The following is a 12799-nucleotide window of genomic DNA, read 5'->3' on the forward strand; positions in this document are numbered from 1 at the left end:
CAGAAAGATATATCTAAATTTGTCTGGCAGGGCAAAAAGCCCAGAATTAAGTTTAAGATATTAACAGATGCGAAAGAAAGAGGGGGCTTTGCCCTGCCAGACTTAAAGTTGTACTATGAAGCCGCAGCTTTCTGCTGGCTAAAAGATTGGCTACTTCTCGAAGACACTGACATACTGGACCTGGAAGGTTTTAACAATGCTTTTGGTTGGCATGCATACTTATGGTATGACAAAGTTAAGATCAATAAGGCCTTTAAGAACCATATTGTCAGGAAAGCAGTGTTTAATGTCTGGACAAAATATAAAGACTTATTGGAAAATAAAACTCCAAGGTGGCTTTCACCTCTGGAGGCTAAGGCCCGAAAAAGACCCAATATGGAGGCCAAATGGCCAAAATATTGGGAAATATTAGAAAAAGATGGAGACAATTGGAAATTGCAGAGTTTGGAGAAAATGAAGGATAAGGTGCGAGACTGGTTACATTATGCTCAGATTAAAGAAGTTTTTAAAAATGACAAAAAGTTAGGGTTCCAGGTGGAGAAATCGAAGTTAGAAACAGAATTGTTAGAACCAAAGACCAAGGTACTATCTAGAATGTATAACTTGCTGCTAAAATGGAATACACAAGACGAAATGGTTAAATCGGCTATGATAAAATGGGCACAGGACATTGGGCATAACATTATGTTTGAGGACTGGGAAAGGTTGTGGACCACTGGGCTGAACTTCACCGCATGTAATGCTCTGAAGGAAAATGTAATGAAAATGATATATAGATGGTACATGACCCCAGTTAAACTTGCCAAAATATACCATTCGTCTGATAATAAATGTTGGAAATGCAGAGAAAATGAAGGAACATTCTTTCACCTCTGGTGGACATGCCCTAAGGTGAAGGCCTTCTGGGAAATGATATATAATGAGCTGAAAAAGGTATTTAAGTATACCTTCACAAAGAAACCAGAGGCCTTCCTTCTGGGTATTGTCGGCCAGAAGGTGTTAAGGAAGGATCGAACATTTTTTATGTATGCAACAACGGCAGCAAGGATTCTTATTGCAAAAAACTGGAAAACTCAAGATCTACCCACACTGGAAGAGTGGCAGATGCAGCTGATGGACTATATGCAACTGGCCGAGATGACCGGCAGAATCCGTGATCTGGGAGAAGAGAAGATGGAGGAAGACTGGGAGAAATTTAAGATGTATCTACAAAAACATTGTAATTTGGTTGAATGTTAAGAAGGATGCTAGATTATAAAAAATTGGCCACCACTAAACTAGATTTAAATTTGATGATAAGTGAGACTAAAGAAAATATAAAAAATTTTTGGAAGAAGTGCTAGATTATATTTGAATGAGTGGACATGAGATTGTAAACAAGTTGATAATTTGTTTGGAAAAAATTTTTAACGATGTAAATGGGAGCGGGAGACGTGAGGGAGTCCAAAGAAGTGTTGAAATTGTTGTAAAAGAAGTAAGATTGTTTATTATGTGTGCATTTATATTTAAAAACCTTAATAAATATTTATAAAAAAAAGAAAGAAAAAGGATGAGCCTCCATGTGAAAACTGAAACAGGGATGCTTCTAAAACTGATATGCACAGGCAAGAGTTCAATGCCTCTCATCCTATAACATGTGTGGACCCTTATCACATGTCCTGCTTCTCATGCCCTGTTTCTCAGCAACAACTAAAGTGTGTGGAGGCGACAGTTAAGAAAATGCATAATATGGTATCACAGCCTATGGATGACACATTATGTCAATGGTAACATAAACACAGAGAGATGTGGTTGATAATTAAAGTGTGAGCCTTACATACCATGTTCTGCACATGCAATGCAAGAGCTGGACAAGGATCCTTCCTTGTCGGACCATGCCTATGAGCTGTTGCTGTTTTTTAATAGTGTGGTGGTGAAATAAAACTAAGTAGTTACTAGTCATGATAGTTATAGCCACATGCCTCTGAATACTAGTTGCTGCAGATCACAAGTGCAGAGAGTATCGCTCTGTTCATGAGCTTCTCACATCTGGTGGGCCAATATGAGAAGGAAATGCAGGACTAGATGGCTCCTCTGGTTTTGACCCTGCATAAGGTCTTCTTACGTTCTCAGTATAAATGTAAGCAGTCATTCCCAGAACGATCCTAAGAATTGTGCACCCAGAAGTAATTCTTGCCTTTGGCTGCAAACCGGTTACCTTGGGAGGAAGCCCCATTATGCCCAATGAGTCTTACTTTTGGGTTAACATCACGGAACTGTGATGTTACTCCCCCCCCCCATTCCAAATAAATGTCTTCTCCAAGAGAAACCCACATAAAACACATTATGCACAATACAGCATTGTAAAAAAATTAACATACGAAAAATGTTGCATGTTGTTCATATTAAATGTTACTTTTTTCTGTATACTTCACATGAAATCACTATTTCTCATCAGGTTCTAATTAGTACCTCCATTAGTGCTGCAACATTCCTGTGTAAGGGTAGCTTGCTGGGTATTTACATCATAGTAATTAATGAGCTGGTCAGCTGTCATCAAAAGGGGCTTCCAGATGGAAGTTTATTATGGAATCACAGCTGCTCATGTGTGCAAGTTTTTCTTTCTTTCTTTTTTTATAATATTATTTTATTCTTTTTTCCATACAGTTACATTTGTTACTCAACAATTATATTCCAATTCAACAAAACTAGTGACTTCCTGCTCACACCCAACATCAATGTTTATAACCCAAAACACATACAACTGTGGTTTAAGGTTCCCTCTTATCTAAATTCATCCTCTCTATAACATGTTTCTTCATATATTCTGCAGTTTTCTTACACCTCAAACCCCACTGTGGTCTTCGCATATGGGAAATAACTTTTTTTATATAAACTAGAAAGGGTTTCCAGTCTTCTTTAAAAGATTCTCAACTTGTGTCTTTCATCAGTGCCATCAATTTTGCCATCTCTGCATATTCCGAGATTTTCATCAACCATTCTTGTGTGCGCAAGTCTCTTTCCATCATCCATATCACATGAAAATGCCAGTTTGTACTCTTTCCATCCATTTAAATCCAACTTTGCTCTTATTGCAGAAATTCTGTTAAGTAGAAATAACGTGTTATGCATCTGCAGTCACAGCTTGTGTGGAAGCTTAATAGCAACTGTTTTGGGGTAGGTTCTGTGTGTGTGGCGACATTTCAGCAAGGTCTCTATCACCACACTCCTAATTCTATTCGCTCCCTACTCAAGCACAACCTAGCCTTTTTGTTTTTGGTGGTCCAAATGACAAAAGAATGGCTACTTTCACCAGTTGCCACGCACTCTGGGCATAGTGGAATTTCAACAACCCAATTTGGATGGTGCTTGATATTTTGACGTCAAAGACTCAGGTCTCTTTCTGTGCCAGGTTCTCTGCACCGTGCATACAGATACACACCTAGAAGGGCCATCTCAGAGAAAGCTGCTTTTCAATGGTGCGGCATCACTCATCATATTGCAAGGGACAATAATGCAACTTTCTGTTACATGTCTCTGTGCTAGCAGAAATCATACATCCAAAAAATGCAGACCTTGTCATGGTACCTGAATGTGTAAATTACATCTAAATTTGTTTATTGTAGCATGAGCTTTCATAGGCAGTATCAAGTAGTGAATGAAAGTTAGAAAGCCTGAGAAAAACCATAGTTTCCCATTTCATTCAAACCAGGAAACCATGGGTTGGTCCACATTACCATCTCAGAGCACAGTAAAGTTGTTTTTTTATCACTGCATTTCACAGCTCTTTCCCTGCTAGCTGTTCACTTCTGCACAGCTTCAATTAATTTCAGTGTGTAAAAACATCAGGGGCTGTTGATGACAGGGATGTCTTACCCTATGCAAAGGTGTTCATACCTTGGATAGAGACAAATTAAGGTCCACTTAAGGACTCCAATTGGTGTGAAGTGGCACCACTGGTTGGAGAAACAACACATCAAACACTGGTATATCACAGCAAAGTACAGGATACATATGAATTTTGGATAATGTTGTGTGGACACGGATTAAAAACCCAACCCTGAAACTCAGTGAGTACACAGTAAATGAGAGTATAAATGCAACATGTGGTTCCCAAGTTTATAACAAGCCAAAACATTCAACCACGATCTGAAGCCAGCTTAACATCATGACTTGCTGGTAACTCTAGTCTCCCAGTTTGGATGAAATGTTAAACTATGGTTAATTCCCTTCCTGGTTCAATTATGGATCAATCAAGGGGGTTGTGTGTGCAGGCAAAACACTCATTCATTTCTCAGCTTATTAGGCTGGGAGTGGATTGTCCAAATGCAGCCAATGTTAAGTCAGCTTTTTGGTGCCATGCAGATTGTTTACAAAAAGAACTACAAACACACAACAAAGCCCACTCCAAACCCTCTGGCTGCCATCCTGAGAAAACTTGTGCTTAGGCTTGTTGACTGGCCAAGGCAAATGAGCCAGCTGAGCAGCCCTCTTTGCTGACTTAAATCCCGCAAGCAGCTTGTATCTCCTTCTAGTTTGATCTCCATTCCTGGTGAGCCATCTTTGCTCTGGCCACAATTGGAAAGATACTTTGATTTGGAAAGGTTTCCTACCATATACATTCAAGCAGTAGAGGGGATGTGGCGGCGGTGATTCAGATGTCTAGCGCCATACTCAAACAAACTGCTATGAGGGTTTACATTGGCAGTTCAGCCTTAAGCCATGTTTCTCAAAGCACAAGGCAGTACGATGCTCTCTGGGAATTGCAAGATTCTCCATTGCCTCCAATCAAACCAACGGTTGCTTAAGCTCCCATCAACAATTCCCTATACAGTAGTGTCCACACTGCAAATTTTCCATTCACACTGTTTCAGGGCAACAGCAGATAGTAGCTAACGTCCAATTCATCTGGTTTCTAGCACCTCCCTGCAACTCCCAATTCCTTCTCTCCCCCCGCCCTCCGGCCACACACATACAGTCTAAACTTTCTTCTCGTGTGCCACTGCTTGCCCTCCAAAATCCTCCCACATGCCAAAACAGCTTCTTCTTCCCCACCAGCTATCTTGCCAACCCAAACAGCCCTGTCATCTAAGATGCACTCTCCCCAGGATGTCCCCACGACCCCTTCCACACTCCCTTCTCCCTTGGCTGCAAATGCAAGCAAACAGCACATTCCACACCCTGCCCCACCGACTCCTCTCCACATCCCTTCGCCCTGCAAATTTAAAAGAAATGGTGGTGCTGGGGTTAAACCACAGTTGGCTTTTGAATCCATGCACACACAGGACGTTGCCCCTCAGTACAGAGCTATCCTGTAATTCCTTGAGAGGCCTTGTTGTTTGATGCGTTTTCTGTCAATCCAAAAGGAAAACTTAAGCCTCTGAAATATACTCGGAGTCAAGTGTGGATTTCATGCTCTTTATTCAGCTCATAGTAGTGAGGAATGAAAGTTCCCCCAAAATATCTGCTTTATATACATTATTTACACAATGGGCCACACGTGATTGGCTAATTCCGGGATTCTCCCATAGGCCAATCAGGTTGCGGATTCACTTCCACCTGGAGCTGGATTGGGTGGCTCCTGCGGACCAATCATACTGCTGCATTGTTCTAGGACGAATCAGACTGCTGCATTCTGAATCCTATTGTTCTAGGACCAATCAGACTGCTGCCTTTTGGATCCTATTCAACTCAGTACATAACAGCCTCATTCACCTTGCTGTTAAGATGAGGTGTGTACGCGTAACAGCCACTGTACATGCGCAGACGACAGCTTCCTGAATAGGTTGCAAGGCTGGAGAAATCAAACAGGTTCACGTGCACCGGCTGAAGACACCCCTGTCTCCGCCCCAATGTTCGCAGCAATGGGCAATTCGCAGCAATGCGACATTGCTGTGTTTTAAGCCTAGAAGTGGGTGAAAGGGAGACTGGAATCTGCTGGTAGATCTCTGGGTATTTTGAAGCAGATGAGCAAGGAAAGCTGGCTTCCTTTTTAAAAAAGAAAAACAGGACAACCACAAAAGTACTTGTCACCCCCAAATTATACTGCTAAGACTGCTCAGGGAGAAGGGGCAATGAGGAGTGGGGTTTTTTGTGTGTGGAAGGGCAGCTCCAGTACTCAGCCATTTTTGGGGGTCAGAATTATTTCATTCTAAGTGTATGTCTTTGCACCTGGGCTCCACTTGATGGATCTTGCAATGTTCTAATACCAAAAAAATATATCAAAGGTGATTCTGCCAACCTGGTCTAAGTCACACTGCCCACCGGACAGGATTTGCTTAAAGTTTTGGATTACCCAGTAGCAAGCCCTGTGCTGCCAATTTCTCCAAGGTTAGAAGAAAGGAAGGTAGGAATTCAAATTCCACATGCTCTGCAAATGCAGCTGGGAGTCTCAGCTTCAACGCTAACAACCACTACACCCTCTAGAGGCCACCACTGTACAAATAATATTCTGAACGCACAAACCTATGTAGAATAGTGCCAAAACTTACAGCAAAAATACTACAGCCAGAGAAATATTGTTTTTCTTGTTGCATTCACGCAGGTTCGTGCATTATGATGATGCATCTGTAACCAACGACAAAGCTGGACTTTCCCTTTCTCCCTCTACCCACACATAAACTAGGCAACTAGCATGAACACGAAACTTAGCCAATATGTAGGTCAAAGTTCACATTAATTTACAAGGGTGGAGTGGGATCAGCAAACAGACACCGATTTTCCCAAGTTTGGAAAAGTCTACAGTCAAAAGTATACCCAGAGATAAGAAAATACAATAAGCCATTCTGAATATATTGTTTATAGACATTGAAATAAAACAGCCGGTCTTTTTTTTTGCCTGCAAAATACCGGGGTGGGGGTGGGGGTTCTCTGGCTTTGAATCAATGTTTGAAAAAGACAAGTACCATATTCTATTTTTTTAAACACACAACAGAAATTTTTAAGGTGCTTCGTTTTCAGCTAAAATGCTGTTTCATCTACCGAGGGTCAAGCTGTAAGACACTAAACTTAAGACTTCAAAATAACACTTACAATAAATCACCAGTGCTCCTTCGAAAACTAGGTCAGCATACTGCAATGTGAGCAAGCAGAGATATCTCTTAGCATAAGGGGAATTTTTAAGTAATAGCAACAGTAGTGCTATAGTAGTTTGAATTATGTGATCTGCACCTCACCCATGCTAGAACTGTAAGTCTAATGCAGGACTTCATGCAAGATTGTCTATCTTTCTATCTCTCTAATCAGTCATATTTTGTGAAATTTGTATGTTCCATTGCAAGACTGTAGCCTGAGAGTATGTCCTTTCTGTCACACCCATTCTCCCATCCAACAGGCCCCAAATGGGCCTTTGGATCTGTGAAGGCCTCAGCAGATCCTTAGCATCCATGCAAAATTATAAACTGCACCAATCCATAAATTCCAGAGCGGATTGTTAATTTCAGCTGTAACCTTCTGTCTGCATGCCTATCAGACCACAGCTGATATAGTAATATTACTTCTCAGTAAGAACAATGAATAACAGGGCTTGTGCAAAAAAGGAGAGGCACGCTTTTAGTTTAGATAGCTAATGTCTTAAATAAATAAAAAGGAAAACTAATTTTCTCTTAAACATTATCTTATTTTTTGAAAAACGTTTTATTCTTCCCATGCTAAACCACTGTGGGTGTTGCAGGGCGATTACAAACGTTTTACCCTTAATTTTCGTTCAGGCAAGATCTGCAAACCTTCGACGATTCCTGCCCCTTTAAGAGGAAATCGAAAAGTACAGCAGCTTAGCCCTGCTCCAAACTCTGCTCCTATATTTACCCCACTCCCCACCCATTTCCCACCCCCTTCCTCTTTGACAATGGCGCCTTTCGCTTGCTAGATGGGATGTCCGCGCCGTCGGCTGAAGGAAGGCAACTGCATTCCCCAGGAAAAGGCCGCACGCTTCCTGCGTTTGCGAGGGTGGGGAGACTCCTTGGACAAAGGAAAAGCGCTTAGATGCGATCGGCTCACTTCCTTGCATGTACAGATCGACTGGGAAGGAAGGAGCCTCTCCGGGTTGCGCCCATGCGCGCGCCTCTTTTATCTGGAAGGGCGGCGGAGCCTCTGGCTACCTGGGTGACTGTTGCGCCCTGTGCCAAAGAGGATCGGGAAAGCAGCCGGGGCCGCTGCATTATTCAGCACCCAGCCCGGGCATTTTTATTTGTCTGCTGCACTCGTGGGTTATCAGATCCGCTGTGCACGCAAGGAAAGGGCAGCATGGTGTGCTGCATGCGCCGTGCGAGCACTCTGGTGGTGAAACCCAAGTATAAAATCCGCTTGCCTTACCCGTGTGATGGGGGGGGGGGGAGGGAAGGAGGGCGGTGGAGGGAGAAGAGGCGGCTTAAAGGGGAAATAGAGGGACATAAATGCCACTTACTTTATCGATGGTCCCCGGCAGCAGGCGATCCAGCAGCCTGCACAGCACCACCCCGTCTTTCAGGGACGCCTGCAAAAATCCCTCCGGATCCGAGATGCTCTTTTTGGGCGATTCCAGCACCCCCAGAGTAATCAGCCATGTAACGGTTTGCTCAGCTGAATTCATGGCTGCTGCTCTTGCCAAGAGGCGGTTTTTAATCCCAGCGAAGAGCCAGCGCGAGAAAGCAATTGCGACGAAGGAGGACTGGATCTGATGGATTTTTTTTTTTTTAATATCAGTGATCTCCTACTCCCTTAATTTTCCCCCAACCACCCCACCCTCCCCCTTCTTCCCCGCTTTATTTTTGCTTGTGGTTTCACATGGAGGCTGCCGAGTCTGGAATCGCTGCTTCTGCCGCCGCCACTGCTCCCCCCTCCTCCTTCCCCATGTAGTTGCAGATGATGACGATTCGCTTTACGAAATCCAGTAGGTCCAGTTTCTCCCTCCCGTGCGTTTTGGCAGATTGTCAAATGCCTTTTCATTATATACACATGAACCTGCAGTGTCTCCTCCTTTTTCCTCTCTGCCTCCTCCCTCCCTCCTTCGCCTGCTGCCTCTCCATGACATCATTGAAGCGGGAGGAGGGGGAGAAGAAGAGACGGGCCCCCTCTCGGCAAACAGACCTTGCACAAATTCAGCACCCCTCCGCGCCTGGGCGTTTTGCATGAAAGGCACATGGCTGGCGCGCGCGCGCATACACGCGCTCCGCTTCCCGTTAGAAATTCTGTAGGCAAACGGCTTGCATATTATTTTTTTTAGACGGCGCTCCAAAGCCTGTCCCTGTTGCAAATGCAGACATTCGATCCTGCGTGAAACCTGCACGCATAAGAAAAGCATTCACACGCGCGCATGATTGCACGCGAATGCTCTAGGACATGCGATCCCTGTCTTTTTGGCTTTTGTGACCCTATGCGTACCACGCATGTACATAAAATTGCAGGCGTACATGATGATTCTGAAGAGCAATATCTGGGTCATAATTCTAAACTCCCGGTGAGAAATACCGTCTCCTGTATGCTAAGGGCTGCTTTTAAAAAAAAATAAAAATCCAGTTGAAAATCCTATGCATGCCTACTCAGAAGTAAGCGCTGCTTAGTTGAATGGGACTTACTCCCAGGAAAGTGGTTATTACCAGAGCTCCTCCTTTAAATGTGTAGTCCAAAACGGTTGCAACAGGATCTCTCAGATTAGGCTTTAAAAAACTGAATCACTTGACAAAGAAGAGGACAAGCCAGCAACCGGGGGAGGATAAGATGCTACTGCAGCTGCCAAGCCTTCTTTTACGCGCGCGCTACAAATGCGTGCCAAGGTGCGCAACGACAGGGAGAGCAGGTGAGGAGACCTAAGCCGGACAGCTTCCGGGCTGGGTTAGGGGGGGAGATGCCGTTCTGACACTGATGGAGGGGCGGGGCTTTGCACTGCTCCAGGAACAGCTTCGGATGTCTGTAAGATACCGAATTAGAAGAGCAACGCGCTGCCCTTTCGGGCGTTTTAATGAAGAGTCGCAGCGTTGCGCGCCCCCCGGCGGAGGGTCGGTTTGTTCACACCAAAGGATGAGGTCATCAAATCAAAATAGCAGGACTACGTTAACGGTTTTATGGTGCAATGAATTAAAAGGGAGGGATTTTTTTCTTTTCTTGGTGACAAGGGAATGCAGAATCTTAACAGCCAAAAGGAATATTTATCTGGGTCACAGATCTAGGAATAGAAGTTATTGAAAATAGGATGTGATGGCTCAAAAAGAAAAGAAAAGTGGGAGAGACTAAAAAATCCTCATTGCATATTTTTAATATGGATCACGGATTCTGAAATCTGCCACGAATAATCTCTCTCACCTAACAGCATTTGGATCATATTGTTCAAGGCAAAAAAATACATTAGAAAAACATATGGCTGGTTAAAATTAATAAAAATGTGGACATTTGCCTTTCTTCAAATGAGGCACTCCTTTTATATGTGTGGTGGAGTTCAGGGGGAAAACCCTTCTAGCAAAGACCTTGATTAGCTATTTTGAAATCAGAATATGTTTTTTCTTTGCATTTAGCTTCTGTGGCAATGTAACCCAAGATGACCGCATTTCTATTTGCTTCACCTGCTGATTAGTCATAACTGTTGGATAAATTAGATTGTACCATACACTTTTCACAAGTTCTTTTGTATGCTGTTATGAGAAGCTATATTCTTTCTTTCCCCACCACCGTTTTTCTGTTGCATTTTGGCATTCTGCCAGCAATGCTTTTAGCAAGACACAAGTTTGGCAAGAAGTGGGGGAAATGTGAAGCTATGGCAACTCAGGACCCTTCACCTATCTTTGTGCCAGATGTGAGGAACCACTGACTCCAGATGTTGCTGGACTACAACTCCCATCAGCCCCTGAAAGCATGGTCAATGGCCAGGGATGAAGGGAAGACCAAAGATTGCCAAACCTGCTTAATACCAAAAGGTTGTTAAAAGGTGACAAGGTTCCCCCTCCACAATTAAAAACTGGTGGAGCTAATACTGAAATCTTTAATAGAGGCACTCTTCTCCTTCAACTGTTCGTTCAAGATGTCCACTGCAACAAATTACGTTAATTTAAGAACTGGTGCCTGAGCTTGTTTTCCCCCTCCTTTTTTCCTTTCGTGTCATGTCTTTCAGACATGGATGGTATTGTTATTTTTTGTGTGTGCATACTCTGATTTTTATGTGTACCTGTCAAATGGTTTTAATAGGCACATAAAAACATGACATATAACATGATCCTGAGAGAGAATGTGAAAAAGTAGAGAGATGCATATGATAAGGAGTAAGATATAATAGTTTTATGTAGGGTTTGTTAATCTTCTTTTTTAAAAGAAGCAGGGAATTGGCTTTGTGCATTTTTTTCTGTGTTCATATTTTTATATAATGTGCAATGCTATGTTGCTGGATGCTTTGGATGAAGTGGCACGTATTCTGTTACAGCATAGTTGCGCCAGTTTTAACTATGTGAACTACTTGTGGCCCATAACCACTGAGGCATTGATATAATAGATTCTGTCTGTATCTTCTGTTCCTTTGCTGACACCGTTTGACTTTGAAATGCCGGTTAATCTTTGGAAATAGGGATTACCAGCCTACTGAAGTTAAATTAGTTGTGCTGTTGCCTGAAATAAGTCTGCTGTAGTGCCAAATGTTGGCATCATTATTATCATTATCTATAAAGCACATACAATTTACTAAGTGCTATATAAAGATGGAGGGGGACAGAGAGAGAGAATCTCTGCCTGCAGGTTTACAAATGCAGTAGACACAGCACAACAAGAACAACAAGGGTGGGAAGAGAAGAGGAAAATAAGCAAACTCAGACGCTGCTTCTTAATTGCACATAGCAGTTCTTATACAGACCATATAGGAGGAGAAAAGTTCAGAGAGGAAAGGAGCCAAATTCCGGTTTATTCCAGCTTAGCTGGTGGAGTAGGCTCTGCTTATAGATACTGAAAGAATAAAATGCCATGTACCAGTATCAGGAAATCAGCCCTGAGTGCTCACTGGAAGGACAGGTCCTGAAGGTGAGGCTCCAATACTTTGGCCACCTCACGAGAAGAGAAGACTCCCTGGAAAAGACCCTGATGCTGGGAAGGATGGAGGGCACAAGGAGAAGGGGACGACAGAGGACGAGATGGTTGGATAGTGTTCTCGAAGCTACCAGCATGAGTTTGACCAAACTGCGGGAGGCAGTGGAAGACAGGAGTGCCGGGCATGCTCTGGTCCATGGGGTCACAAAGAGTCGGACACGACTAAACGACTAAACAACAACAACAACAACACCACTAGCAGAATATATTGCACAAAGCCTAGTTTCCTGATTAGCTTGCCTAGGAACATTAATTTTAGCAACATTCTTTCGTCAAGCACTGATAAAAGCCCGTACATGATGACTAGAAGTCCAGGTCAACCTAGGCAAAATTTTTAAAGTGAAAAAAATGCAAAATGTAATGTGTGACATCTTCAGCATTGACAGACTGCAATATCATTTTCTATCTATAAATATAATTTATAAAACAATTCCCTTTTTGAATTTCACTCACCAACTTGAGTTCAGCACCTGTTTTACCGCAGTGGGGTGTGGGAGGAAAAATACAAAATACACTGAATACAATATCTGCGACTAGGCCTTTCAGATGCTGGTGCTGCCTTATTAACTAGTCACTGTAACCATTTTGCTTTCAGGTAATCATCTTTTTGCATTAGATTGCTCTCTAAATTCCCCCTCCCGTCAGATGTATATACTGCATGCTTGCCTGTTCAAGTTTACACTCCCCGTGTGGACTATAGTCCACAAATGTTTATGCCATACTAAAATTTGTTAGTTTTTAACATGTTCCAAAACACTGTTGGTTTTGCTAAAACAGACTA

General features: G+C 42.9%; 1 protein-coding gene and 1 long non-coding RNA gene across 8 annotated transcripts in view; both read right to left on the minus strand.

The window, feature by feature from the left end:
- The window catches only part of ARHGEF7 (Rho guanine nucleotide exchange factor 7), a 91839-nt gene extending 83155 nt beyond the window's left edge, over positions 1-8684 (minus strand). For all 7 annotated transcript variants that reach the window (XR_014155546.1, XR_014155547.1, XM_081858079.1 and 4 more), the window contains exon 1: positions 8384-8684. Coding sequence is in view for 5 of the 7 variants with exons in the window: in XM_081858079.1 (XP_081714205.1) it covers positions 8384-8548 (165 nt within the window). In the remaining 2 variants the exon portion in view is untranslated. The remainder of the gene's footprint in view (positions 1-8383) is intronic.
- LOC309339967 lies at positions 2788-4911 on the minus strand. Its single transcript, XR_014155710.1, has 2 exons — positions 4593-4911; positions 2788-3082 (listed from the first exon to the last, which is right to left on the minus strand). It is a non-coding gene; the product is annotated as an uncharacterized lncRNA (long non-coding RNA).
- Positions 8685-12799: the final 4115 nt, after the last annotated feature.

Source organism: Podarcis erhardii (assembly GCF_964252035.2).
Source record: "Podarcis erhardii genome assembly, chromosome: 4".
NCBI classification, from domain to species: Eukaryota; Metazoa; Chordata; class Lepidosauria; order Squamata; family Lacertidae; genus Podarcis; species Podarcis erhardii.